Here is a 25160-nt window from a genome sequence, read left to right as displayed (position 1 = left end):
AAAAGTAGCGCCATTGTCAAATTAAAATACATTGGACCACCTCTAACTTTATACCAAAAATTGGCCAAATGAATTATTTTCATATCCAAGGACCTCAGTGATATATATACATGAAAAATATGAAAACACAATCTATTTGCCTCAAACTAAATAATTCATAATATTGCACCTCTAATTAATTTTAACAAATTAAGGTTTATCTTTCAATGGCACGCATGAATCATTGTACCATGTATAAATCATTCAAATAAGTCCATGCAAAGCTGGAATTATTATATATAGCTATCCAATTCCAAAGAGAATGTGATACACAACAAACTACATATAAATGTAAAAAAAAATTCCACCTTGTCGCCCTCTATTGATTTCACTGATCTCTAGTTAGTAATATTTTCCTTTCTAAGAGGAACTTTTATTTTCCATATACTATATCAAATTCATTATTTACAATATCACCAAATTCCATCCAAGTATATAGGAGTTAAGGAGTATACTGTAGAAGTTACTGAGGAGTTGCATCTCAAATATTTTATATAAAGATAAGGGTGAAATTGTAAAAACAAAGATATATATTGTATTATTCTTTCATGCAAACTTTATCTTAAATAGCTACTATATATGATCAGCAAAAGTTTAATAAGAATAACTGAATAACACTAATTAACCAGATAGCTAAATCTATTCGTTTCAAAGTTCACATACATTAACTGCATTAAACCAAAACCACAAGAAAATTTCACAAAAAAGAAAAAAACAACAAGAACAACATGATACATAGATACTGCAACGAAATCGCTAATTCTGACCTAATTTTCTACTCCAAGTAATTCTCCATTAAATCCGAGTAGACCCCACCTTCGCCGCCTCTGTATTCCATCATTCCCGGTGAAGAACCTGAAGAATTAGACATGGTCATGCGAGCCGGCAAGGTGAAACTCCTCTTAAATTTACCGCTACCTCCTTCGACTTTTCTCATTTTACTTGAATTACTATCCAAGCTCAGATACTCTTCTGGATTGCTCCCCCCACTGCCACCTGTACCCGGGGGCCCACCATGCGAGTGTTCCCCACCACCCAACAACAATTTTGCATCATCTGGCCGACCGGTCAAAGCAGAGAAAATGGAGAGTCCATTTGGCCATTTGATGTCGGTCGGTTCATGCTCCGCTATCATCTCGTTCATGTGGTGAAGAGGCATTGGGGGCATTGTTGGCATTTGGTGTGGGTGGTGGTTGTTCCACTGGTGGAAAAGGGGCTGAGATGGTGGCGGTCTAGCAATCTGTGGTTGCTTCATAGCAATGCCAGCGCCAGAGGGGGCCGGAGAGCAGCTACGGTTCGATGAAAAAAGTTGAGAGAGAAAGAAGCCCGATTGGTAACCAAGCGATTCAAACATGTGCCGCATGCGAAGCACAAAATGTAAATCTTCCGGTATCTAATTGAGATTAGTGTAAATTAAATACTATTAATATAAACAAATTTGGCCTTATTAATTTCAAGCATGACATTTCAAGATTTATACATGAGAAATAAAAATATATATTGTGACTCACTATTTTGCATGAACCTAACTGTAGTAGTCCATGCCCAGCTTGAATTACTGCTATAGTCTGATTCAAACAATAAACATAATATAAACATCAGTAAATTCATAAAAAAGGTAAAAGTTAAAATGAAGCAAATGAAATAAGATATATAAAAAAACATGTTCATATACCTGAATTCCTGATGCAAATTGATCAGTCCATTCTGGAGGAAGCTGCATATATTATAATCACAAAATATAATTTAGATAAAAAAAAGGAAAATAACAATTAAATTAGAAGTATAATTTAATGATTTTCACTTTAATTGTCACAGTAAATATAATTATTTTAAATAAAAGGTATCACATTCTTATCTAATAAACAGTTATGATTTCATCTTTTAAGACCAATTTATTAGTTAGACAGAGGTACCAACAAATCAGGCAGCCTGTGTGCCTTTGTAGCTGGTCTTTTAAACATGTGGAACCCACAATTCAATTACTTCATTGACTAATTATTGGACTAAAAATAACTCAGTTAAATACATAATATTTAAAAAAGAAAATCCATATCTAAAAAAATAGTAAAAAAATGTTTCAAAAAAATATAAACTTTGATCTCCGGACGCTCCAGACACATTTTAATATAGAGATCATGTTAAACGGTTCAGATGGATTATTTGAACTTTGAAAGAGGATATTGACTTGTAAACAAAAGGTGCTGAAAAAATGGGCCTCATTGTCAGAACAATAATTAATATAGCTGCCAAGAAATGGGCCTCATTGTCAGTAGGCCCAGTACAAGAAAACACCCAAATTCCCAGGGACTGGAAGGTACATGATGAGTATATTTCTCTCTAGATCTCTTCCTATATATCTCCTCAATTATGGTAGGGAATGGAGAGAGAGAGAATGAAAAGGGAAGAGAACAAAGTTCTTTTTGGATGCTGTGAGTAAGAGAGAGAATGGCAGAGAGCATCACATTCTCTGCTGCAGCTGCTTTACAGGGAGGGACCAGACCAGAGAAAAAAAAATAAACATTATACACTACATGCTGATGCTTATGCTGATGCTGATGCAAAAATGCAAATTCAATTCCAGTGCTACAAGACTGCCACCACTACTGTTTGTGACTGTGTGCACTGTAGTGTAAAACATTTATTTAAAATCAAACCTAAACCGTTTGATATGCGTTAAGATTCGTGCAAACTGATTTAAAATTTTATGTTTAAATAGTTTCGCAAATCTAAACAGTATGTACAAATTTTGATGCAAATCAGACGGTTCAGGTCTGACTTCAAAAAAAAGTTTGTTCAAATAAAACCCTACTGAAATAGTAAATCAAGGAGAAGAGACTAGAGAGACAAGCAGAATAAATAAAGAAGAAGATAAAAAGAGAGAGAATAGTAATGAAGTACTGAGTTAAATAAATAAATAAAAAATACTTACAGCATCAAAGGAACTCTGCCAGTAGTTAGAGATGTTGGGTTCACAGTCAGAAGGTTCTTTGAACACCCACTTGTGACACTTATCTGATGCTACCTTCCCCATCAATCTAACACCACAAACCATCAAATCATTTCATCATTTCTTTTCAATCCAATCATATATATATTCACCACTCACACACATATATATCCAGATGTATATACATATATATATAGATAAGAATGGCTACTGTGTCATCATAGTATTTAACAATTATATATGTTTTTTTTTTTCTAAGAATGAATATATACAAATAGAAGAAACAAATTGATGTCTTGGTAGCTAGCTTTGTACTATTTGGTACTGCGTACTAATATGACAATATATGTAGTAGGGATAGCACCAAGATATTTTTTGAGTAAAGGGATAGCACCAAGATTTGGATCATATAAATAAAAAGGTAGCAATTTTACCAATTAAGTTTGTTTGCTATTTTTTTGTTCTTTTGGTTATAAAGCAACAAGAATAAAAGAAAGAAGATCAAAACTTATTCTTATCGTTTTAGAATGATGCTTATTCTCCCAAAACAATATGCCCAAAGATAAATTACTAAACCTTTTTTTTAAACATCTCTAATGATTTTGCCCTTTACCTCTTAACCTTTGCTCTCCTTACCGCACATGTAAAGTAGTGCACTCACAAAAAGAGAAGAAAAAAACAAAAACCAATTATGTAAAAAAGCAAACAAACAAAAAGCAAACCCACTGTGAAACAAAACCCTAGAGCTAAAATGATAGATAGATAGAGACAGCCCTCCTTTTCACTAGGGTTTAGGCAGAAAGAAGAAATTAAGAAACAGGCTTGTCAAAACTACACACCTTTGTTCTTTGCTAATCATGTCATGTAAACTATTTTTGCCTCCTTATCATACTACATAAAATAATGACTCTTTACAGTAAAAGTTTGACTATAACTATTATTGGTATCCATGCATATAATTAACTTAGAACTTAATAGTTTATAGTTGTGATTAATTATTATTATTATATATACACTAGTACTAACTAGCTAGGTAGGTAGCATGCTAATACTATATGTGTATGATTATGTTTTGATTTTATGATTATATATATATTGATATATATTGATATATATTGATATATATTATACATGCATATATATGTACTGCAACACCTACCCAGTACCCACCCTTCTCCGTAGTTATAAAGCTGGATAGACATCTTGCTAAAGGCCTTCCTCACCGGATCTTCTCCGTCGATCTCCTCTACGTACTCTCCCGTGCGTGCCCGGCAATACCCGTCCTCCCACATCAGCATCCTGCATGCATGTATCTTAATTCAATTCAATTGTAATTCCAATCATCAATCAATCAATTTCATGTATACATCTTAATTAATTAAAACCATTAAAGACAAAAGCAAATCTTTCTATATTACATCAGGTATGTCTACGTGCCATAGTGAGTACAAATTAGCAGAGAAAACAATATGTATAACGGTAATATATAATTATATATAGTCTTTTAGCATATATGAATCACCTCATCTAGTGGTGGTCCATGATTACAAATATATACAAGAAAATATATAATTAATTTATAAAAAAAATAACAAGAAAGTAAAAAAAAAAAAGAACCCATAAAAATCTAGACCTATATATAAAATTATTAATTAATAGTAATTAAGGAGAAAGGAGATGAAACTTACAAGCTTCCATTGTCATCACCAACCTTGCATCCATTGCCTCCTCTGCACCTTCTATAAAACATAATACAAAAATAAAAAAAAATTAAATTCAATTCAATTGAATGAATGAATTGATTGAAATTTAGAGAAAAGGAGAACAAGAAAAACAGAGTAAGAGACGAACGGGCGGGGTCGGATTGTCCAGAAAACAGAGTAAGTCCAGTCTGAGTTTAAGCACACATTCCTTAGTGCTTCGTGCAGCGCCATCATCCCGACCGCCTCTTTGCTTCTTCCTCCATTCTCTCCTCCACCACCTCCTCCTCCTGATCCCATTTATCACTTTACTATCTCTGTTTCTGTCTTTGGAGAAAGAAAGAAAGAAAGAAAGAAAGAAAGAAAGAAGGAAAGAAAGAAGAGAAAGTCTCTGAAGTGAAGTGAAGAAGTCTAATTGCTAGCTGTGGTTGTAAACTATGAATGGGTCAAATGAGTTGCTTGTGTTTTGGGTTTGGGTTGGTTTATTTTTTTGTTTGTTTTTTAACTGAGACAGACACAACAACTGGCGACTGCTGTGCTGTGATGAGGAGAGGAGAGAGCAGAGGAAAAAAAGTAAAAAGGAAAAGAGAAGAAGGGAGACAGCTTTTTACCTCTTTTAATTTTTTAAAAATGTAAATGATGATGAATGGGGAAGTGACTCACTCATTGAACAAGTTGGTAAATAAATTTTTGGTTAGGGGTGAAAAGATAAAAAGAGAGTAGCAGAGACATAGAGAGCAGAGCAGAGCAGAGTAGGTAGGTGGTGGCCTGGTCTAGTAAGAAAATCAAATGAGTTCTCAAAAGTCTGTTTGTCTGCCTCTAATTTCTATTCTTTTATATATTTTTCTTTTCTAGGATACTTACTACGTGGATATATAGGTAGGTATTCACAATTACCAAAAAAAAAAAAATAAATAAAGAAACTATAAACAAAAAAAAAATTATCATACTAACTTGAGTAGTTTGAGATTTATAAAAAATCACATGTACTGAGATGGCATCTCGGCATCAAATATATATTTATATATATTTTTTGTGTTGTGTTCAAGAGTTAATTCGGCCCATTCAAGTTTCACAGATTTTCAATTGAAATGGTGTGATTTTAGTGTAATACCTCTGTACCAAATAGGTTATTTGGCCCATTCACGTCGTATTTTCATTTTGAAAGTCCAAACGATCGATCCGAACCATTAGATGTGATCTCCATATTGAAAAGTGCTTGGAGACCAAATTTTACATTTTTTTGGAATTTTTTTACTATTTATTAAGCAATTTTGAAAACTGCTGTTTTGCTGTGAACAGTAAAAATTTCTGGACCATCGGATCAGCGATTTTCAAAATTTCTTAATAAATAGTAAAAAAATTTCAAAAAATGTAAAATTTAGTCTCCAAGCACATTTCAATATGAAAATCATGTTGAGCGGTTCGGATCGGTCGTTTGGATTTTCAAATTGTAAAATATGAATGTGAAGTAAAATAGTCACTTTACTTCGCAACTCAACGTAGCCCATCTCTTTGACATATTTTCTGATTTTTATTAAACTTCATAAATTCCTCATTTACATCATAATTTTATATCTGATTTTTTTTTCATAGGATTGATTTTTGAACATACTACCACATAATTCGTCATAGAGTCTTACCCACAGAAGACCTAGCATGCAAATGTGTGTGTCCTTTGAGCTATATAATAATAGAGTTTTTTTTTTTTAAGGAAATAATAGAGTTACTCACTGCCAAGTTTCCAGAAAAAAAAATAACAGAGTTACTTTACCTACCCTAAAAAAAATTACTAACAAGTTAAAAAAATAATAATAATACAGAGTCACTTTACCTACCCTAAAAAAAATTACTAGATAATTAATTAATTAAGCAAGAAAGTTACCAAAGGTACAAAGCATACAATAAATTAATTAATTACTAACTCCAATCGAGCACCACACTAGTGTTTGGTAAATGCCTCTGGGGTCCAATCCGGACCGGTTCGCCCGTGCCCGTGCCCGTGCCCGGACTGGATCGTGCCCGTGCCACGGGTATGCACGGGTACACGGGTACACGGGCACGAGTATTAAACGGGCCGGATCCGGTTTTTTGGAAAAATACCCGTGAGAACCCGGACCCCCGTACCCGTAACCCGTATCCGTGACGCCCGTACCCGTGAACCAGTGCACCCGTGCCCGTGCCCGTGCCCGTGAGTTGCGAAGTAAAACGCGTTTCTACTTCATGCCGTATTTTTATTTTGTAAGTCCAAACGACCGATCAGAACCATTAGATGTGATCTCCTTATTGAAATGTGCTTGGAGACCAAATTTTACATTTTTTGGATTTTTTTTTAACTATTTATTAAACAATTTTGAAAACTGCTTTTTTGCTGTGAATAGTGAAAACAGTAAAAATTTATGGACCATCGGATCAGCGATTTTTAAAATTTCTTAATAAATAGTAAAAAAATTCCAAAAAATGTAAAATTTAGTCTCCAAGCACATTTCAATATGGAGATCATGTTAAGCGGTTCAGATCGGTCGTTTGGATTTTCAAATCGTAAAATAATCGTTTTACTTCGCAACTCAACGTAGCCCATCTCTTTGACATATTTTCTGATTTTTATTAAACTTCATAAATTACTCATTTACATCATAATTTTATATCTGATTTTTTTTTCATATGATTGATTTTTGAACATGCTACCACATAATTCGTCACAGAGTCTTACCCACAGAAGACCTAGCATGCAAATGTGTGTGTCCTTTGAGCTATATAATAATAGAGTTTTTTTTTTTTTTTTAAGGAAATAATAGAGTTACTCACTACCAAGTTTCCAGAAAAAAAAAATAACAGAGTTACTTTACCTACCCTAAAAAAAATTACTAACAAGTTTAAAAAAATAATAATAATAATAACAGAGTTACTTTACCTACCCTAAAAAAAATTACTAGATAATTAATTAATTAAGCAAGAAAGTTACCAGAGGTACAAAGCATACAATAAATTAATTAATTACTAACTCCAATTGAGCACCACACAGTCACACACACACAATTTCTTTTCTTTTTTTATTGTTTTATGACTTGTGAGGCCCACAGAAGAGCAAAAAGGATATTTGGGGGACGAGAGAGGAGATGTGTATTTGGGATTGGGAGGTCACGTGCGCACGTGCCGTGGCAGGGGGGCGGTGCCTCGTTTTACATAAAGAAAACAAAAGCAATCAGAGGACTCTGTTAATTAACTCTTTTATTTTATTTTTTTTTAATTCTTCTCTGGATGAGAAAAGAGGAGATAGACCAGTGAGAATATCCTTATTTTCAATATACCCGGTGTACAATCAGGTGTGTGCACCGTATTGTATAATTGGACACGTTACGAAACGGCACAGCTCCGTTATGACACATGTATAGGTTATGTGGCATGTTTCATCTGTTTGTGATTGTTTTTTGAACGAAATATTAATAATTTGATATGATATAACATAATATAAAAATTTGATATAGCATGATAAGTGACAAAAACAATATAAATTTATATCATCATATATTTTCAACATCAATTCAAATTTCAAAGGATAAATCTATTTTTTGTATAAAATATCCTTTACAACATTATTTATTTTATAATTGTTTATAATTTCACTATATTTTTATCATTTTTTTTCCTTAGCAAACTTAGAAATTTGAAAAATAATTAAAAGTGGTAGAATGTGATTATATGTAATTACATATGACTAAAAGTGACTAATGTGATAAAATGTGACCAATTACATCATATTTTATTATTGACTTACGTGTCATAATTATTCAAGTGTTATGAATATTTTTTGTAATTTTGATCACAACATGATACGGTACGTGAGAATTTCGACTTAATTACGGTACGATACAACACATGACTACATATAGGGTGCAAACGGATTAGAGACAAATCAAATAATGATATCAGTATCCGCTTTTATTTTTCAGATTCAGATACAGATACAGATACGAATCAAATGTCCGTTTTTCAATACTATTATTTATTTAAAAAATATTATTAAAAATATCAAAGTTCACTCTAATTGAAATGATGAATAACGTAATAGATACTAAACTATATAGGGTATATATCTATTATTTATATATGAATAGTTAAAATTTAAAATTATATATGTATTCATATTCGCACATATACATAAATATTATATATCAATTATATATTTGTATCTAATTTTCAGATACGAATACAAACTTTACACTCCTAACTACAGAGCATGATTACTATTTTTCGCAATTTCTATTAAATAACATCTAAATTTTTAACTCAATCACAGTGATACGACAAATCAAATCTAAGGCACAAATTTGCATAGGTGATGAGATAGGCTGAGTGCAGGGAAGAAAAAAAGAGGAGGTGGAGATGAGAGCGCAGGAATTGCGGGGGTTGTGTGCCCTTTGCAATGGACAAATTCTACAATTAACAAACAATTCTTCACATCTCCCCATATTGACCGCACACCTTCTCTTCCTCTGACCAACTGATCTATTCTAACTCTAATCTCTGCAATTCAACAATTCTCTCTCTCTGAAATTCTATCAAAAAATATCTTTATTCAATTCGTACTTCATTCAAGCATGCAAATTATTTTATTTTATAATCAACCTTTATATAGAGAGGCGGTTAGGGCAGAAAAAATGGAATGGCGGAATCAGCTTTGCCATGGAACGGGTACAGTTACTGAACGACACAATATGTGTATTGGTTACATGCAGTGATTTGCATATCACGTATTATGATTATTCGCGTGCTGTTATTATCTTTTAAAAACTAGTCACGACACGTCACGCGAAAGATTTAGTTACGACATAATACAGCACGTGGTCACGTATAATTAGGACCGTTAGATCTTGACTAAATGGTGAATCTTAAATAAATTAATATAAATTATGATCAAATGATCACATGAGTCACGCACGCGAGTCACGTGAATCATGTTTAGTCACGGCATGACTTACTTAGTGTGACTATTCGAGTGCCATAACCATCCCTTGACATTTAGTCACAACACAACACGAGAACAAAATTGTGACGTGTTAGTCACGGGACGGCACGTCACATTTTTACCACTCTAATTACAGCTCCAAAAACTCAAATTATTTTGGGTTGGGATTGGATTGGAAAGCCCAATAAAAGTTTCTCCAAGCCCAATAAATTGTAGAGCTGCCTATGCCCTGGGCCTTTTACTACCTTTTAAAACCTTCTTCCCAATTTACAAATTTTGTTTGTTATGGAATTCGGACTATATAAACTAATTCATTAAAATGAAGAATGAAGAATGAAAAATTAAGAAATAATACTAATTGGTAGTTTAGTAATTCTTTATTTTTTATTAGTTTGAAATATGACAATTATTTATATTTCAAAATGACAGAGTTATGGAATTTTCTGTACAAATTTGGAAAATTTTTCTTATTTTTTTTTTTTTTGCAAATACAGGTTGTTTAATTGCCGACAGAAACTTTTGTTTGTGTTCTCTTTTTTATATTTTCAAAAGTTTTAATAAAATAATTTTAAATGTTCTATATGTCAATGTAAGACATTTTCATCAGCTGCTTTATTTCTGAATTTAGTATATTGGAATATATGAGCTTTAAATTTCAAATTTTGCATTTTTTATATTCTTTAATTTATTGACATAGCACCTAATTAATTTGTGCAAAAAAATATTGGTCAGTATTTTGTATTTTTTATATTCTTCAAATTATATTTTTGTGAAATTCTTAGGAACTCTATTCAAGTATCATTCAGTTGCAGGAATTCTAAGAAAAGAAAAAGTTTCTATTAGTTGACTTTGTCCCATAACAACTGGATAGAAAATAATAGAATTTACAAGGGTAAAATGCAAAAGTAAAAAAAAAGAACAAAAAGACAAAAAGAAAAGAGAAACACAAATTGTGAAACAGGTCTACCCCCATCTCTCTATCACATTGACATTGACTTTTCATCTCTCAAGATATTGACTTTTCAGTAGTTAATCCTCCACTAGAACTACAAAGTCTTTCTTCTTCCAAAACTAACTAAATAATTTTTGGCAGCTAAAGATGCACTGGAAAAGCCATGAATGTGGTCTTCTACTGAATCACCTAGGGTTTTTGTAGGGTTTGTTGTTCTGATTGGAGGCTCCAATGTTGCGATCACATCGACCCATGACTACACGAAGAGAGTTTTCGTGCCTCTATCGAACTCTTCTTCTTCCATGGAGGGAGCGAGGGGCTTTATGCTTCTTCCGATCGCCACTCTTTCATCCGGTATTTAATGTGTATTGTGGTCAAGAATAATTTAGGTTAAACGTCCATCGGACTCAAATTTGAGTTCGATGGATTTCGTGTATGTCCAATCCGCTTTATGATCCGTGCACACCACTTTAATCTCTATGTGTGTCCGTTTCAATATTCATGTGCACGGATACTAAAGCAAAGGCAGACACGAAACTTATCATACTCAAATTTGAGTCTGATGGGTTTCGTGTCTGTATGATCCCCTTTAAGTTCAGCGATTGTAGAGTTACTTTTATAGCCACAACATGACATCTAAAATATTCTTTCGTCAAACATCTCTTCTCAGCAATTCAATCTCAGGCTTTGATAATATCATAAGAGGAGGGATCTAATTACACCTTTTTTGGTGACAACGAATTACACTCTCGATTTTTGAAGTTTTTAAAGTTCAAATAGTCGATCCAAACTGTTCAACATAATGGATATATTAAAATATGCTTGCAGATCAAATTTTATATTTTTGGAATTTTTTTACTATTTATTAAGTATTTAACAAAATCGCTATATTCAGACCATTGAATTTTTGTACCCATCTTAATAAATAGTAAAAATTTTAAAAAAAAATGTAAATTTTGATCTGCAAGCATATTTTAATATATCCATCATGTTGAACGGTTTGGATTGACTGTTTTAACTTTGAAAATATAGAGTGTAATTCAGTGTCACCAAAAAAGGGTGTAATTGGATCCCTCCTCATATCATAATACATATATATGGGTAAGGCTAAGGTGCTATGGGTTGCATAGAGGGCTACGGTGTTACGGCTCAATATTTGAGTTTTCAAAATCTAAACGATCAATCCAAACCGTTCATCTTGTTCTCCATATTAGTATGTGTTTGGAAACCAAATTTTACATTTTTTGAAAAAATTTTACTATTTTTTTAGATAGATAGAAAATCAGTTGATCTAAAAGTTCTGCACCATTCAGATATTTGATTTTCTACCTATCTAAAAAATTAGTAAAAAATTTTCAAAAAATATAAAATTTGGTCTCCAAACACATATTAATATGGAGAACAAGATGAATGGTTCGGATCGACCGTTTGGATTTTGAAAACTTGAATATTGAGCCGTAGCACCGTAGCCCTCTATGCAACCCATAGCACCTTAGCCTTACCCCATATATATATATATATATAGTTACTTGTACTGACACACATTTGCATGCACTGAACTGTCAAATAGCAAATCCAGTAAGGTGTCTTAATACTTGATGCTTTCAGAATACAACCAATTAATGATCTTTATGTTAAACCTAGTATTATGGGACCCTGCTATATTTGACCTTTCACACATTTTTGTGTAACAATTAGCAGCATTACATGATTCAAATACAACATGGCATAATCATAAAGAATTAATGCAGCTTAATAGCACAGTTTATCTTTGAAGCATATATATTGTCATGCTTAAGAGATATAATACATTTTATATACTTTATGTTAATGTTTCTTTGTTGAATTTCTCTTCTTCAGGTTCGAATCAGTTACATTTAAAAGAACAAAAGAATCAACTGCATATATTATACCATGACAAGCAAATAAAGACTGGCCTAGTTGAGGCCATAATAGTGGAAAGTCAAGATAGAGACAAGATAGGTGGTTCTTACTTCAACTCATACCAAATCTAGCTGTTGCACACGTGAATTGCATGTAAAAAGTTATTTGTGAGGTCATAATATATATATCAACACGAAATCCGATAATTCAGAGTGGCCGATCGAAACGGATATCTCCAGACTTTCTTTGATGGAAAGAATGAAGAGAACCATGGTGAACCAAACTTTGTACATATATATATAAACCATACAGCTAGGCATGCACTACATGTATTTTATGTTTTGTGACCCGCAAGTACTTGATAGCCATGGGATGACTATTTATTTGACATGTTTAGCGTTTCTCCTATGCTCTAGTCAAGTGAGAGATTGATATATAGTGGAGCTTTTAAATGAATGTTTTAAATTTCAGAATTAAAATTAACAAAAAATATTATACCAATATTTTGATTTGAAATTCTGAAATTTGGAGTTAGAAATGTTGAACTTCCGGGTTTTGAAATTTGGATTTCAAGAATATCAAGTTTTTGAACTTTAGTACATTGCGGTTTATTCCTCATATATACAGGATTTCTTGTTACCAACTTTATAAACTATTTTATTAGAATGAAGAACGAATAATTAAGAAATAATATCAATATTGCTAAGTTAGTAATTCTTTATATATATATTTCCTGTACAAAAAAAAAGTTTCTCACAGTTTTGCGAATAAAAAAAGAATTTTCTTAATACCCCACCGAAACTTTGTTTATGTTCTCTTTTGTATATTTAAAAAATTCTAACAAAAACAATTTTCTAAATTTCTAAATATTTATTTAAGAAATTTTGAATTGCTTTATTTCTCAATCACTACAGCAAATCCCACTTTCTGCGACCGGTTTTCCGATCGCAGAAAGTATAGGCGCCGGTCGCAGAAAGTCAAACCGGTCGCAGAAAGTGAAAAACGGTCGCTGAAAGCATTGTCGCAGATACCCTCCTGATGACGTCACCGGTCGCTGAATGACGTCATCCGGTCGCTGAGCTATAGCCCTTGTACAAAAAATCTTAATGACGTCACCGGTCGCTGAATGACGTCATCCGGTCGCTGAGCTATAGCTGTTTTTTACTGACGTCATGAAAAGGTATCTGAGACCGATGAAACCGGTCTCTGATACCTAAATACCGGTCGCTGATACTTATATCAACATTTTTTTTTGTATATTTTGTTATTTACATTTCTCCATGACATTTCAACATACAACATTACATCAAATAACATAAATAAGACAACAAATGACATATAATTCCACATTCACATCGATCAAATAATAATATCAAATAATAGCTCAATTCGAATATAATATCAAATAATCATAACATACATAATAGCTTGATTTGAATTTAATATCAAATATCGTACAACAATTCAATATTGCCATACAACATGGTATCATATAACATAAATAAAAAATCATGACATACATATACACACATTGAGTTCTCTCCGAGCATGATGATCGGCCATGAATCTAACAAATGCAAATGATAGTAACACCAATTAATAAAGGGTACCAATCAAGGAGGACTTATTGCGAGAAATTTCAGCTTCAAACGATAAGCCGATTGATGCAATATGGTCCTGCGCATGCTTCACGAAAAGGGGCGTAACTTTTGATCCGTCCGTCGGATCGGGTTGAAATTTTGACAGGAACTCCACAGTCCAAAACCGGATCCGAAACGAATACGAATCATAGATTTGTTTCGCCCATGCGGGCTCAGACTCGTGATCTGAGTCTTCCTTCATGGACTTTTGGACATTTCTTTATAATTTTAGAGTTTTTAGGGTCTTTTATGTTTTTTTTATGTATTTTCTGTTTTTAGGGTTTGTATTTAAACATACGTCATGTCTTTTGGCATGGTGTTCTATGTGCTGGTAAAGTTTCATAAATTTTAGGGCTTCCTAGCTATACCAAACAGTAGCCTAACTGGGAACAGTGCTGTCATTTTTGCTGTTTTTTCTCATTTTAAAGACTGAACTTCAAAAATTCATTAAAAATAGCAAAAAAATCCAAATTGATCAAAATTTGAGCCTAAACTGGATGAAATTAAATTCTCTATCAATAAAAAGAGCTAAAGAGAGAAAAGAAGTACCATCCAGTCCAGGCTTCAGTCCACATAGTTGGCTTGTACTTTTGGAATGAAAGTGAAAAGAAGTACCTCTAAAGGAATGAAAGTGAAATGCCTACACCCCACGAAAGCTTTTATCCATGTACATGAATAAGTGGATTCCAATTTGAGAAACACTACAACCAAATATGACAATCTTCACAAAATTTCAAACAGACAATCTTATATACGGTTAAATGGTCAACATTGAATAAAGTTTGTCAGGAATTATCTATTTCCTTGCAATTATGAGGCCAAATGTTTGCTTGCCTGAACCCATGTTAATTATAAAAAAAAAAGGAAGTGCCAAGGAAATAATTCTGAATTATTCATACCACTGGATCAGGGGCATCATCTTGCTTGCACATGATCCACGGCACGCCTGTGTTTAAACCAACTGCCATTTTAGCAACCCAGTTTGCGTATGACTTGGCACCTGATCCCATAACTGACTCCATCGGACCATATTCATTTTCAATCTACCAGGAATTTATCAAAAAGAATGCCGCTTTAATTAATATTCAATTGTCAAAGTGAGTTATTTCTTGAGAAGAAAACAAAATTCTCCATGTGGTTTGAAAAATTGTACCTGGGATAGGATAATGGGACCACCTTGCCATTCAAATAAACCTTCCGATTTCATCATAGAGACAATTTTCTCCGTGAATTTTTGCATGGCTGCCTAAAATACAATAATAAATAGCACCATTTTACCCAAGTTCAGATATCATCAAGATAGGGTTCAGTTGCTAATAAACAACAACCTAATAATAGCAATTAATGAACTTAAAGAAACAGGAAACTGCCCAATCCAGTTGCTATGGCGGCTAGGGGTCTTCTCATCCGCGAGCATAGATGCACAAGCGAGGCGAGGCGAACAGCAGGTGGCAACGGCGAGGCAGTAGGCGGCTAGGCGTCTGGTTCTTTTCCTCCTTCGCGCACAGGTGGCAACGGCGATCGAAGAGAGGGGTGGTGCGGGAAGAGAGTGGTGGCACGGGAGGAGAGTGGTGGAACGGGAGGAGAGGGTGGCACGCGGGAGGAGAGGGGTGGCGGAGGCGCGCTTTTGATTTTGGCGGAGGGTTTTGGCAGAGGCGCGCTTTATTTTTTCAGTAGCCGCCAGCAGCGCCCAAAAAAAAAAAAAAAAAAAAACTTTCAGCGACCGGTATTGACGCCGGTTGCTGATACCGGTCGCTGATACTATTCGTCGCCTGATTTCAGATGAATTTTTAATTTTTTTGGAAAAAATAGATTTTCTGCTACCGGTATTGACGCCGGTCGCTGATACCGGTCGCAGAAAATCCGTTTTGCTGTAGTGAATTTAGGATATTGCAATATACGGTCTTCAAATTTCGAAAATTTCAAATTATAGATTCTTAAAATTAATTGACATAAAACAATTTGTGCAAAAAAAAAAAAAAAAAAAAAGAAGTTGAGACCACACTTTTTTTTTGGAATTTAACTGCAAAATACCTGAGTTTAATTAATGTATACCCAATTAATATGTCAAGATGCAATAAAAATGAGATGAATTAAAGAGAACTCAAGTAGTTCATCTCTAAAAACTAAACTAAAAATATCCTACAAATAAATGGTTACACAAATTCAAATAAGCATTATTCTACTTTCTTCATTTCTTTGATCACTCCTTTTGATCTCTCAAACAATAGGGATCCTAGTGAGATCATCAGGCAAATCCCAAAGCATGCATTCCGATCCGAACAACATTTCGTCGCCTTTCCTCGCATCCTTTGCAATCTCCTCCTCGTCACCTTCGTCTTCGTCTCCATTCTCGTGAAGTTGGCCGGGCAACTGTTCACCTGGCACCTCATTACACGTGCTTCCGGCAGTGCACATGCTAGGACTCCATCCAGAACCTTCACCTTCATTCCCGTAATTCGGAACATCGTACTGGAACTCATCAACTACCGCCTGATACGTGCGGCCCATTGTACCGGCAAACCCGTCAACCTGATGATCAGCTAAGCCGGAACTCATCATGACATCCCAAGATTTATCGGAACCGTTGTTTGGATCTTGCATTATGGCCCGAGAAAGCCCGAGTTTTATCCGTTGGATTGTCCGATCGTTGTTATCATCGGAAGGGATAAAATTTTGTACGGCTGGATCCATGATCATGTGTTGAGTTGACGAGCCCGACGGTGGAGAGAAATCAATGCGCTTTTTAGTGAGGAGATGAAGCATCTCATCTTTGAAGCAACCAAGAGCTGCTTCGGCCAAGTGGGCCACTTGCGGTGGGGCCAATGTGGTGGCGATTTCTGCCATGAGGTGAGAGAACGGTTTGTGGGTCACCGGGTCAATGCCCATCCCGGACAACTTTTTCTTGAGCTTTGTATTCCAGTGATTCTTGACATCATTGTCAGTTCGTCCCGGCAACTGTGCCGCAATCAAAGACCACCTACAGTAAAATTTACAAAATATATAGTAATTAGAATGTCTCAAAAATAAACACAAAATGAAAAACCAGGAAAAGATATATAATATGGTACCGGTTTCCAACAACTGAATGGAGTTTGACGATGATTTGCTCTTCGGCCTCAGCGAACTCCCCATGCTTGAGGTCGGGACGGAGGTAGTTGGTCCATCGTAACCGGCAACTCTTCCCGCATCTTTGCAAACCTGCCATTATATATACATGCATATATGTCCATGTCAATTTCCAAAATAACCTTATAAAACAATGTTAAGCAAAAAAATATAAAATGAAATTATTACCGGCATTTTTCGGTATGAGTCGCCAATTTTTGGTGCCGTGTTGTGCGATGTAAGAAGCGAGCTTGTTATCTTCCTCTGGAGTCCATTGTCCTCTCTTCACACTCTCTTTCTCACAACATGGTATCCTCCCCATGGAAGTGTGTGTGTGTGTGTGTATATATATATATATCTATCTATCTCTCTCTCACTGGTACGGTTGTGTACCTTCTTTTTAATATAGGTGATATATATTTGATGATGTATATGTATATATTAAAAATGTCGTTCGTGTGTGTGTATATATAGGGTTTGAGGGTTGGAGGGTCGTGTGTGTGTGGGTGCATAGGAGGGGTAAGCTGCATGATTTGTATAAAGAATTCAACGCTTGCTGTGTGCATGATTCTAGGGTTAGTTAGCACACCCACATTTTGCCTGGTCAACCCCCCCCCCCCCCCCCCCCCCCCCCCCCCCCCCCTCATTTCTCTTTTTATGGGTATTTCATTCGAAATTGAGTACCTAATTAAGTGCATTGTTTTTCTCTTTGTTTGGAATGGCTGATAATTAATAAACAGTATGTATATATTCTTTTTCTTGTGGCATGTTGATTTACATTTTTTAAAGTTCATTTCATGCTACAATATATATATATATATATAAGTTAATTTTAATGTATTTATTTTCATCATTTGTCTTACCACTTGATTTTTATACTAAATTACTTCAAAAAATTTGTATGTAATTAAACATATATATAACTAAGAAAGTAGATCGATTTCAACGATTTGAAATATTCATTTGAAGCCATATCAACTAGCACAAAAATTATTTAGCATTGTTAGCACAAAAGGGGGTTTTCTTAAATTTAAGTAATAAAAAAATGTTCTACTGAAAGTATAGGTACTCTTTAAATCATTTATCTAACTTAGAATCTCCAAACAAAAATAGTAGCTCTGATCCTCTACACCCACATTTCAAACTTCTAGTGGAGATTATACTATCTATACATAGGTCCAAAGTAGGTCCCTGTTAATACTTTTTTGGGCCTCTTGGGCTTGTAGTTGTTAAATATTATTTTGGGCCCCTTGGGCTTTTAGTTGTTATTAAAAGTTATTGGTAATAACAGTAGAACTTTGTCTTTCAAGATTTAAGAACTTTCATTTTTTTCTGAATAAATGGGTATTTACCGTTTTAATAAAACACATTTTAGTTAGTTCTATTGGCAAAACCAGGTACATATATAATAGGTTATCTATGAATGGTTAGATATTGATTTTTACTCTTCAAATTGTGTTAATTCAGTGGAATAAATTTCAAAGTTGACATTTTTCCTGGCTCAAATGCCTATTTTTAGGCACATCTTAATGTAGCGTAGCGAGAAACAGTCGAACCATCACCTATAACACTGCATGGTTGGCCCCACCATGCCAACAGAAACAAATCAAAAGGAGGAGAAGAGAAGGGGAGGTACATAGATAGAGGCAACCATATTTCTCCCTTTTTTCTATTCCTTTTGTTGTTCTTTTTGTTTATTTTTAATCGTCTTCGTTTGTCGACGCCATATCATAAATTTAAAAACTAATTGGAGGTAAATAGAAGAGATTATTAAATGGAGAATTTGATGGGATTGCTCAAGGTCCGTGTGGTGCGTGGCATTAATCTCGCATGCCGGGATACAACAAGCAGCGATCCTTATGTCGTTCTTCGTTTGGGTAAACAGGTAATTAATTTCATGCTCAATTTGGGTTATTCAAAATATTTTTTCTCTTTTTTGATGTGCATTGTAACAATCAAATGAAATTAGATCCATTAGCAATATAATAGGCACATTGTTACATGGCAAACAATCAGATATTTGATATTTTAGAGACAAGAAAAGAAAAATAGTTTGTACTATGAATCAAGGTGTTTTTAACTTGCTACAAGGTTTTGAATTTTGAATTTTGATTGCAGAAATTTAAGACCAGCGTCAAGTGGAAGAATGTAAATCCAGTGTGGCAGGAAGACTTGACTCTCCCCATTACTAATCCCTCCTTACCAGTCAAACTGGTACACACATACCCCCCTAAACTATCTCAAAGTTGTCTAAAAAGAAAGATTCTCTTTTTGTGTGTGAGGCTATGGTACTATGCATAGCGTGGATTGGTTCGTATATTGGACCAATATCTCTGTTTTCAATCTCCAAACCGTCAATATAAACCGTTCAACATGATCTCCGTACAAAAATGTACTTGTACATCAAATATTACAATTTGCACAACTTTTTATTTTTATGTTTTTAAATATGTAAAAAATCACTTGCTCTTAACATTAGAGACCATTCAAAAGTGGTATTATTTACCAATCTAATAAAAAGTAGTAAAAATAAAAAAACTAAACAAAAAAAATGTAAAATTTAGTTTGCAAGTACATTTTCATATATAGATCATATTGAATAGTTCAAATCTACTATTTGAACTTTGAAATAAAAAATATTAATCCATAGTACAAACCAATCCACGCTCTGCATAGTAACATAGCCTCGCTCATGTTGTTTCGTTCATTAATTAGGAAATCAAGTTGAAATGAACTTGTTGTAGGAAGTGTATGACAAGGACAGGTTTAGTCGGGACGACATCATGGGATACGCAGAGTTTGACGTAGCGCCTTTCGTGGAAGCGGTGAAGATGGACCTGGCAGGGTTGCCAAACGGCATAGTGGTGAGAACATTGCATCCGTGCCGACAAAACTGTCTGGCCGATGAGAGCAACATCACTTGGAAAGACGGCCACATTGTTCAAGAAATGATCCTTCGCCTCAAGAATGTCGAGACCGGTGAAGTTGAGCTCCAGCTTCACTGGGTCAACATCCCCGGCATCGAGCTTTAACATGACAACATAAATATTTTCAATATTTCATCTCTGGATATAATAATTGTTATTATTTTAAAAGATTGATGTAACTCATCGTGTGCTCGGGCTCGGAGACCTGACACCAAAACGGTCTCGGCACCATGAATTATAAAACATTTACTTGTGTATTTTGAAGAGAAAAGTTCAACAAGTTATCTACTATATTTTGGAGGAAGTATATACATATTCATTTGATTCCCTTCTGATTATAAGATAGACTCTGTACATATATTTGCCTATTTATCTCAAAGAAATTCATACTGAACAACTCTTTTATCTTTCTTCAACGAGAAAGGTTGCAAATGAGATTCATGTACTTCCATTATACTTTCATTTTTTAACTTTTTCATAATTTAAATCTCAAATATTAAAATAAAGCGATTAAATTTGTTCGATATCATTTTCTCTATAAGTATAAAGATTATCAGATTAACCACACACTCGCTACTCTCAATTCATGTGAGCCAAGGGACTGACCATTCGGTTGATGAAGTTCAATGCTTCCGATCCATGCCCGTGATGAATTGTGAAGCCTTCTATAATTTGGGTCCTTGTATTTAATGGTATTTGACTTCTTCTTTTTCTTTTTGTCAAGTTTTTCTTTCCTTTTGAGCTCCTTGTATATTTTTCAAAACTAGAGGTGGTCATTTGTTTATTTGTTGGAAAGAAAAAAAAAATTGGTGAAGTTGTTGAATATGATGTACCATACCACCTTTTTGGCAAGATCAAAAGATAGTTCCTCTCTAATAGTAATAGATGATGCACCACATGATCTTTCTCACCATTAAACGGCCCAAAGTTTGCTGAGCATTTGGTATTTTATTTGTATTAAAAATGGAAGAAATTGAAACAATTAAGCTAGTAATGTACTAATATTGTAATATCAACCTTCCCCCATTGAAGTTTTAAAAATATATTAGAAGTTTCCAAAATTAAACAAAAATGAACCATCATGATAATTTGCTGACAACTTCATTCTGCGTGTACAGCTCTTGTTTGGTTTAGTGAGATATTGAATAATTTAAGAGGAGAATTTAGACAAAGAAGAGAGAAATCACAAGAGAGAAGATAAGAAAAACATTTCATATATTATCAAAAGCTCAATCTAAAGAAAAATATGACATGCTATTTCTTCTTATAAGACATCCATCACATAATAAACAACATATATAGAAAAACTAAAAGTCCAATATAGAAACTAACACCACATATAACGAACTTAGAAATTTTAATTTTTGTAAACTCTAACATAATTAAAATGACATAGAAAATTATAAATAGTCAATTTAAAAAATAATAACATAATAAAGTCTCGTATAAAACACAACATAATTTAATATTACAATTAATCATCATAGGAAATGATGAACTAGTGGGATCCGTGGGACTCCATTCTTGACTTGTGTTTAACTATTCAAGAAGATTGAAGAACAATTAACTTGTACCTAGTCCGAGTCCGAGTCTAAGTAAGTTTGATTTTCGTCATAATTACTTATTATAATCAGTAGACACTGTTTCTGAAAAGTATGACTCTCACACGTAGGAAAAGAAAATTAAATCATTAACTAGTTAAGGGGATGTTTGAGTTACTAGTGTTGTACCCCACCCCCCCCCCCCCCCCCCCCCCCCCCCCCCCACACACACACACATATATATAGAGAGAGGGGGGGGGGGGGGGGGGGGGGGGGGGGGGGGGCGGTTCAAATGCCTTCATTTTTTGTGTCTCCACCATGCCTCTATTTTTAAAAGTGTTAATAAATCAAAATTTAAATCATAAATGTCAAAATAAAACCGTTAGATGTGATTTATTTTTTGTGTTCATAAAAAAATAATTACATTTTGATTTTATTTTTATGTGAATCAATCATTTGAAAAATCAACGTCTATAAATTATCCACATTTGTACGTTTTTACAAGCTCTTGATGACAACCAAAATAAAATTGAAATGTCATAATTTTTTACACGTGTATAGATAAAATGATGTATGTATTCAATGGTTTTATTTTGACTTTTAAGTTTTAAATTTTGAGTTATTAAATTTTAAAAAATGGAGGCATTTGAACCCTCTTCATATATATATATATATATATATATATATATATCAAATAAAGTGTCTGCACATTTTCTTATTTTTTTTATATTTGCTTTATCCAATTATAGAAAGAGTAATTGATTTCAGTGCTACATGCTATTTTACTAAAAAAAAAAAAAACTTAAATTCTTCGCATTATTTTTTTATTTTTAAATTAGTATTTGTATCTTAAAGTTCATATAACTCAATTATCTTACAATTGTTTTTTTTTTTTTTTGTATCTGTATTTGTAGATTATCCGCTCTGTACGTATATATCCATATCCGTTTAAGACAACTTTAATTTAAATTTTAACATTCGTTTACTATTCGTATTCGTATATTCTTATTGAAAGGTGAATACGAATTTGGTATTAGAATTATCTGCTCCATTTACACACCTACTGTAGTAGGTATATAGTCCATCAAAAGATGGAGATTTTGTAAATTTGTTTTGATAATTAGATATCAATTATTTCGAAATCACTTTTTTTTTCAGGGGAGAAATAGAGAAAGTTGAGATTGGGGAGTTAAATAATCTACTTAAGTGTAATTTTATTTTATAAGAAGGATTGAAAATATATTATGACTATTTCATGCTAATTATAGATATATTGGCATTGCATTGATTCATGCGTGTCAATAATATATTTGATTGTTATCTACACACAATAATTTCAAAATTTTCATTAAAAATTGTGTTCCAAGTCACCAACCAGTAATATTCACAAGAGATTTTTATTTTTGAATTTCAAATTTGCAAACTTTCGAACAAAAATATTATCTTGAATCACTAATAATTCAAAAACTGTTTTTCTATTATTATTATTATTATTATTATTATTATTATTATTACTTATTATTATTACTTATTAACTGTTTTCATAGTTTATCAACTTTTATTTAATTTAGTTTATTGACTCTGTTAATGTACACGCATGAGAAATTGAGAATAATAAGATTTCACAATAAGTTTGAAGACATCCTTGCATAGTTTCACTGCATCACAAAAGCAACTATAATTTTATATTCTATGTAAAATTTTAATGTATTTATTGAGATATGATAATGATCGTTAATTGTTGAAACCTTTTGTTATTGAATTGTTACATAGAGCATATAATGAATAATCGAAAAAGGACTAGACATTATTTAGAGTAAATTAAAAATAGATACAAATTAAGTTGGTACCGATAGATTACCAAATATAGAAACAATATCAACGGTATAATAAATTAGCCGTTTAGGCTCTGTAATATATAAAAATATATATAACCATTAGAGCTATATATATAGGTTACTTCATTATTCATCTCCTCATATATATAAAGTTCAAGCAATATATAATGTATTGCTCAATTCATTAACGGTCCTTATTGCACCAGCACAACAAGAATGAAATACTTTTCGCGAGGATAAAAAAGTGATTTTTTGCGACGGATTACTCTTATTGTTCAGTTTTTTTCTTTTTGCAATGGTACTTTTTGCAATGAACGACCGTCATAAAAGTGTTTTTTCCCTCGCAAAAAGTGTCTACTTTGTTGTAGTGCAGCATCGTCCCGTTGGATTACAGCTGCCACCCTTTGGGTATCCTTCATTCTTGACAAGATTTTTTGAGGCTCCCATAAAAAGAGGCATTCTGGCAAAGGGCTGAATCGCAATTATACGTACTGCTTGATACTATGCATTCTCCATGTGCTAGTTCCATTTCTTTAATTTTAGACACCAAAAAAAAAATATGATGTCAGATAAATGCAAAAGTACAGTATAATTAAAATTATAAATAAATAAATGGGAACAATTTGGATTCTGTGTCTGTCTGATCCACTTTAAGATTAACGTGTGTTCATTTCTTTTTTAGACACAAAAAATATAATGTCAGATAAATGCAAGGTACACTATAAATAAATAAATGGGAACAAAGTTGGGTTTCGCATCTGTCTGATCCGCTTTAGGATTTACGCATGAATATTAAAGCGATGTGCACAAATCCTAAAACTCATGAGACTCAAACTTGAGTCCGATGAGTGTCGGACCCACATTGTTCCCTAAATAAATATATATATGAAATGTGAGCATTAATTACTAATATATGCTTTATTGTTTGATAAGTCATTAATGCAAGTTTTTTCTAAAATAAAAATTTGGCAAACTTTTTGTGATTTTGTCCCGATTAAGGTACAGTTAAATTTTTGAAAAGCTTTAAAAAATCAAAGCAATTGTAATTGCTATTTATTATATATATTTTTTCTTTTGCACTAAGAATGAAAATGAAACTGAGAGAGAGATGTTTGTATTTGATATCACATACAATTATGAGTGATAATGTAAAGTATTTGAAAAGGATATTTGCCTCTTTTTATGGGATTTACAGATTTTGTTTTTGATAGCTTACGAAAAAATTTATACTTGAAATTTGAGCCTATGCATTCAAGAGATCAAGCATAACTTTACTTTTCTTTCAAAACAACCGTATCCTCAATATTTTTTGTATAATGATAAAGATTTAATGAATGCTAATGTAATGTTAATATTTGGATCCTGATCATCCTGTTTCATCAGCAATAATATTTGCTGGTAATAGTAAAAGAAGGGAAAAAAAAAAAAGGATAATGGTAAAACCAGATGAAGCAATAAGAGGAGAATCAATGATGGGAAAAGCTTCTGCACACGCTCCATCGAAAACAAAGAAAACATGAGAGATAGAAACTTTCTTTCTTTCTTTTTTACAAGGAGGAAGATGTTTTATGATTATGATATCTAGAATATATATATATATATATATATATAT

General features: G+C 33.2%; 3 protein-coding genes across 4 annotated transcripts; 1 reads left to right on the top strand and 2 right to left on the bottom strand.

The window, feature by feature from the left end:
- Positions 1-660: 660 nt before the first annotated feature.
- On the bottom strand, positions 661-5426 carry LOC144544899 (protein RICE SALT SENSITIVE 3-like). 2 transcript variants are annotated; one of them, XM_078293443.1, is made up of 7 exons: positions 4841-5426; positions 4678-4728; positions 4160-4288; positions 2972-3077; positions 1715-1756; positions 1551-1607; positions 661-1432 (listed from the first exon to the last, which is right to left on the bottom strand). In XM_078293443.1, exons 1-7 carry the CDS (start codon positions 4987-4989, stop codon positions 815-817), a joined length of 1152 nt encoding a protein of 383 aa, XP_078149569.1. In that variant the 5' UTR covers positions 4990-5426; the 3' UTR covers positions 661-814. The 2 variants fall into 2 exon arrangements, with proteins under 2 accessions (XP_078149569.1, XP_078149570.1); XM_078293444.1 differs by having other exon boundaries at positions 4160-4302; positions 4841-4922.
- Positions 5427-16354: 10928 nt separating this feature from the next.
- Positions 16355-17564, bottom strand: MYB80 (myb domain protein 103). The gene is made up of 3 exons (XM_078293571.1): positions 17432-17564; positions 17206-17335; positions 16355-17114 (listed from the first exon to the last, which is right to left on the bottom strand). Exons 1-3 carry the CDS (start codon positions 17562-17564, stop codon positions 16355-16357), a joined length of 1023 nt encoding a protein of 340 aa, XP_078149697.1.
- Positions 17565-18872: 1308 nt separating this feature from the next.
- Positions 18873-20472, top strand: LOC144545244 (protein C2-DOMAIN ABA-RELATED 4-like). The gene is made up of 3 exons (XM_078293835.1): positions 18873-19127; positions 19361-19456; positions 19987-20472. Exons 1-3 carry the CDS (start codon positions 19017-19019, stop codon positions 20272-20274), a joined length of 495 nt encoding a protein of 164 aa, XP_078149961.1. The 5' UTR covers positions 18873-19016; the 3' UTR covers positions 20275-20472.
- The last annotated feature ends 4688 nt before the right edge of the window (positions 20473-25160 follow it).

Source organism: Carex rostrata, chromosome 27 (assembly GCF_964058835.1).
Source record: "Carex rostrata chromosome 27, lpCarRost1.2, whole genome shotgun sequence".
NCBI lineage: Eukaryota > Viridiplantae > Streptophyta > Magnoliopsida > Poales > Cyperaceae > Carex > Carex rostrata.
Note: the sequence above shows the minus strand (reverse complement) of the source record. Positions and strands in the feature narration are given on the sequence as shown.

Coding starts and splice junctions, on each gene's coding strand:
- MYB80 (XM_078293571.1), bottom strand. CDS start 17,564: ATGGGGAGGATACCATGTTGTGAGAAAGAGAGTGTGAAGAGAGGACAA. Junction 17,336..17,431: donor ACTCATACCGAAAAATGCCG/GTAATAATTTCA, acceptor ATATAATGGCAG/GTTTGCAAAGATGCGGGAAG. Junction 17,115..17,205: donor CATTCAGTTGTTGGAAACCG/GTACCATATTAT, acceptor ATTTTACTGTAG/GTGGTCTTTGATTGCGGCAC.
- LOC144545244 (XM_078293835.1), top strand. CDS start 19,017: ATGGAGAATTTGATGGGATTGCTCAAGGTCCGTGTGGTGCGTGGCATT. Junction 19,128..19,360: donor TTCTTCGTTTGGGTAAACAG/GTAATTAATTTC, acceptor TTTTGATTGCAG/AAATTTAAGACCAGCGTCAA. Junction 19,457..19,986: donor CCTCCTTACCAGTCAAACTG/GTACACACATAC, acceptor AACTTGTTGTAG/GAAGTGTATGACAAGGACAG.
- LOC144544899 (XM_078293443.1), bottom strand. CDS start 4,989: ATGGGATCAGGAGGAGGAGGTGGTGGAGGAGAGAATGGAGGAAGAAGC. Junction 4,289..4,677: donor GGTGATGACAATGGAAGCTT/GTAAGTTTCATC, acceptor ACATGCATGCAG/GATGCTGATGTGGGAGGACG. Junction 3,078..4,159: donor CTTTATAACTACGGAGAAGG/GTGGGTACTGGG, acceptor TTGTGGTGTTAG/ATTGATGGGGAAGGTAGCAT.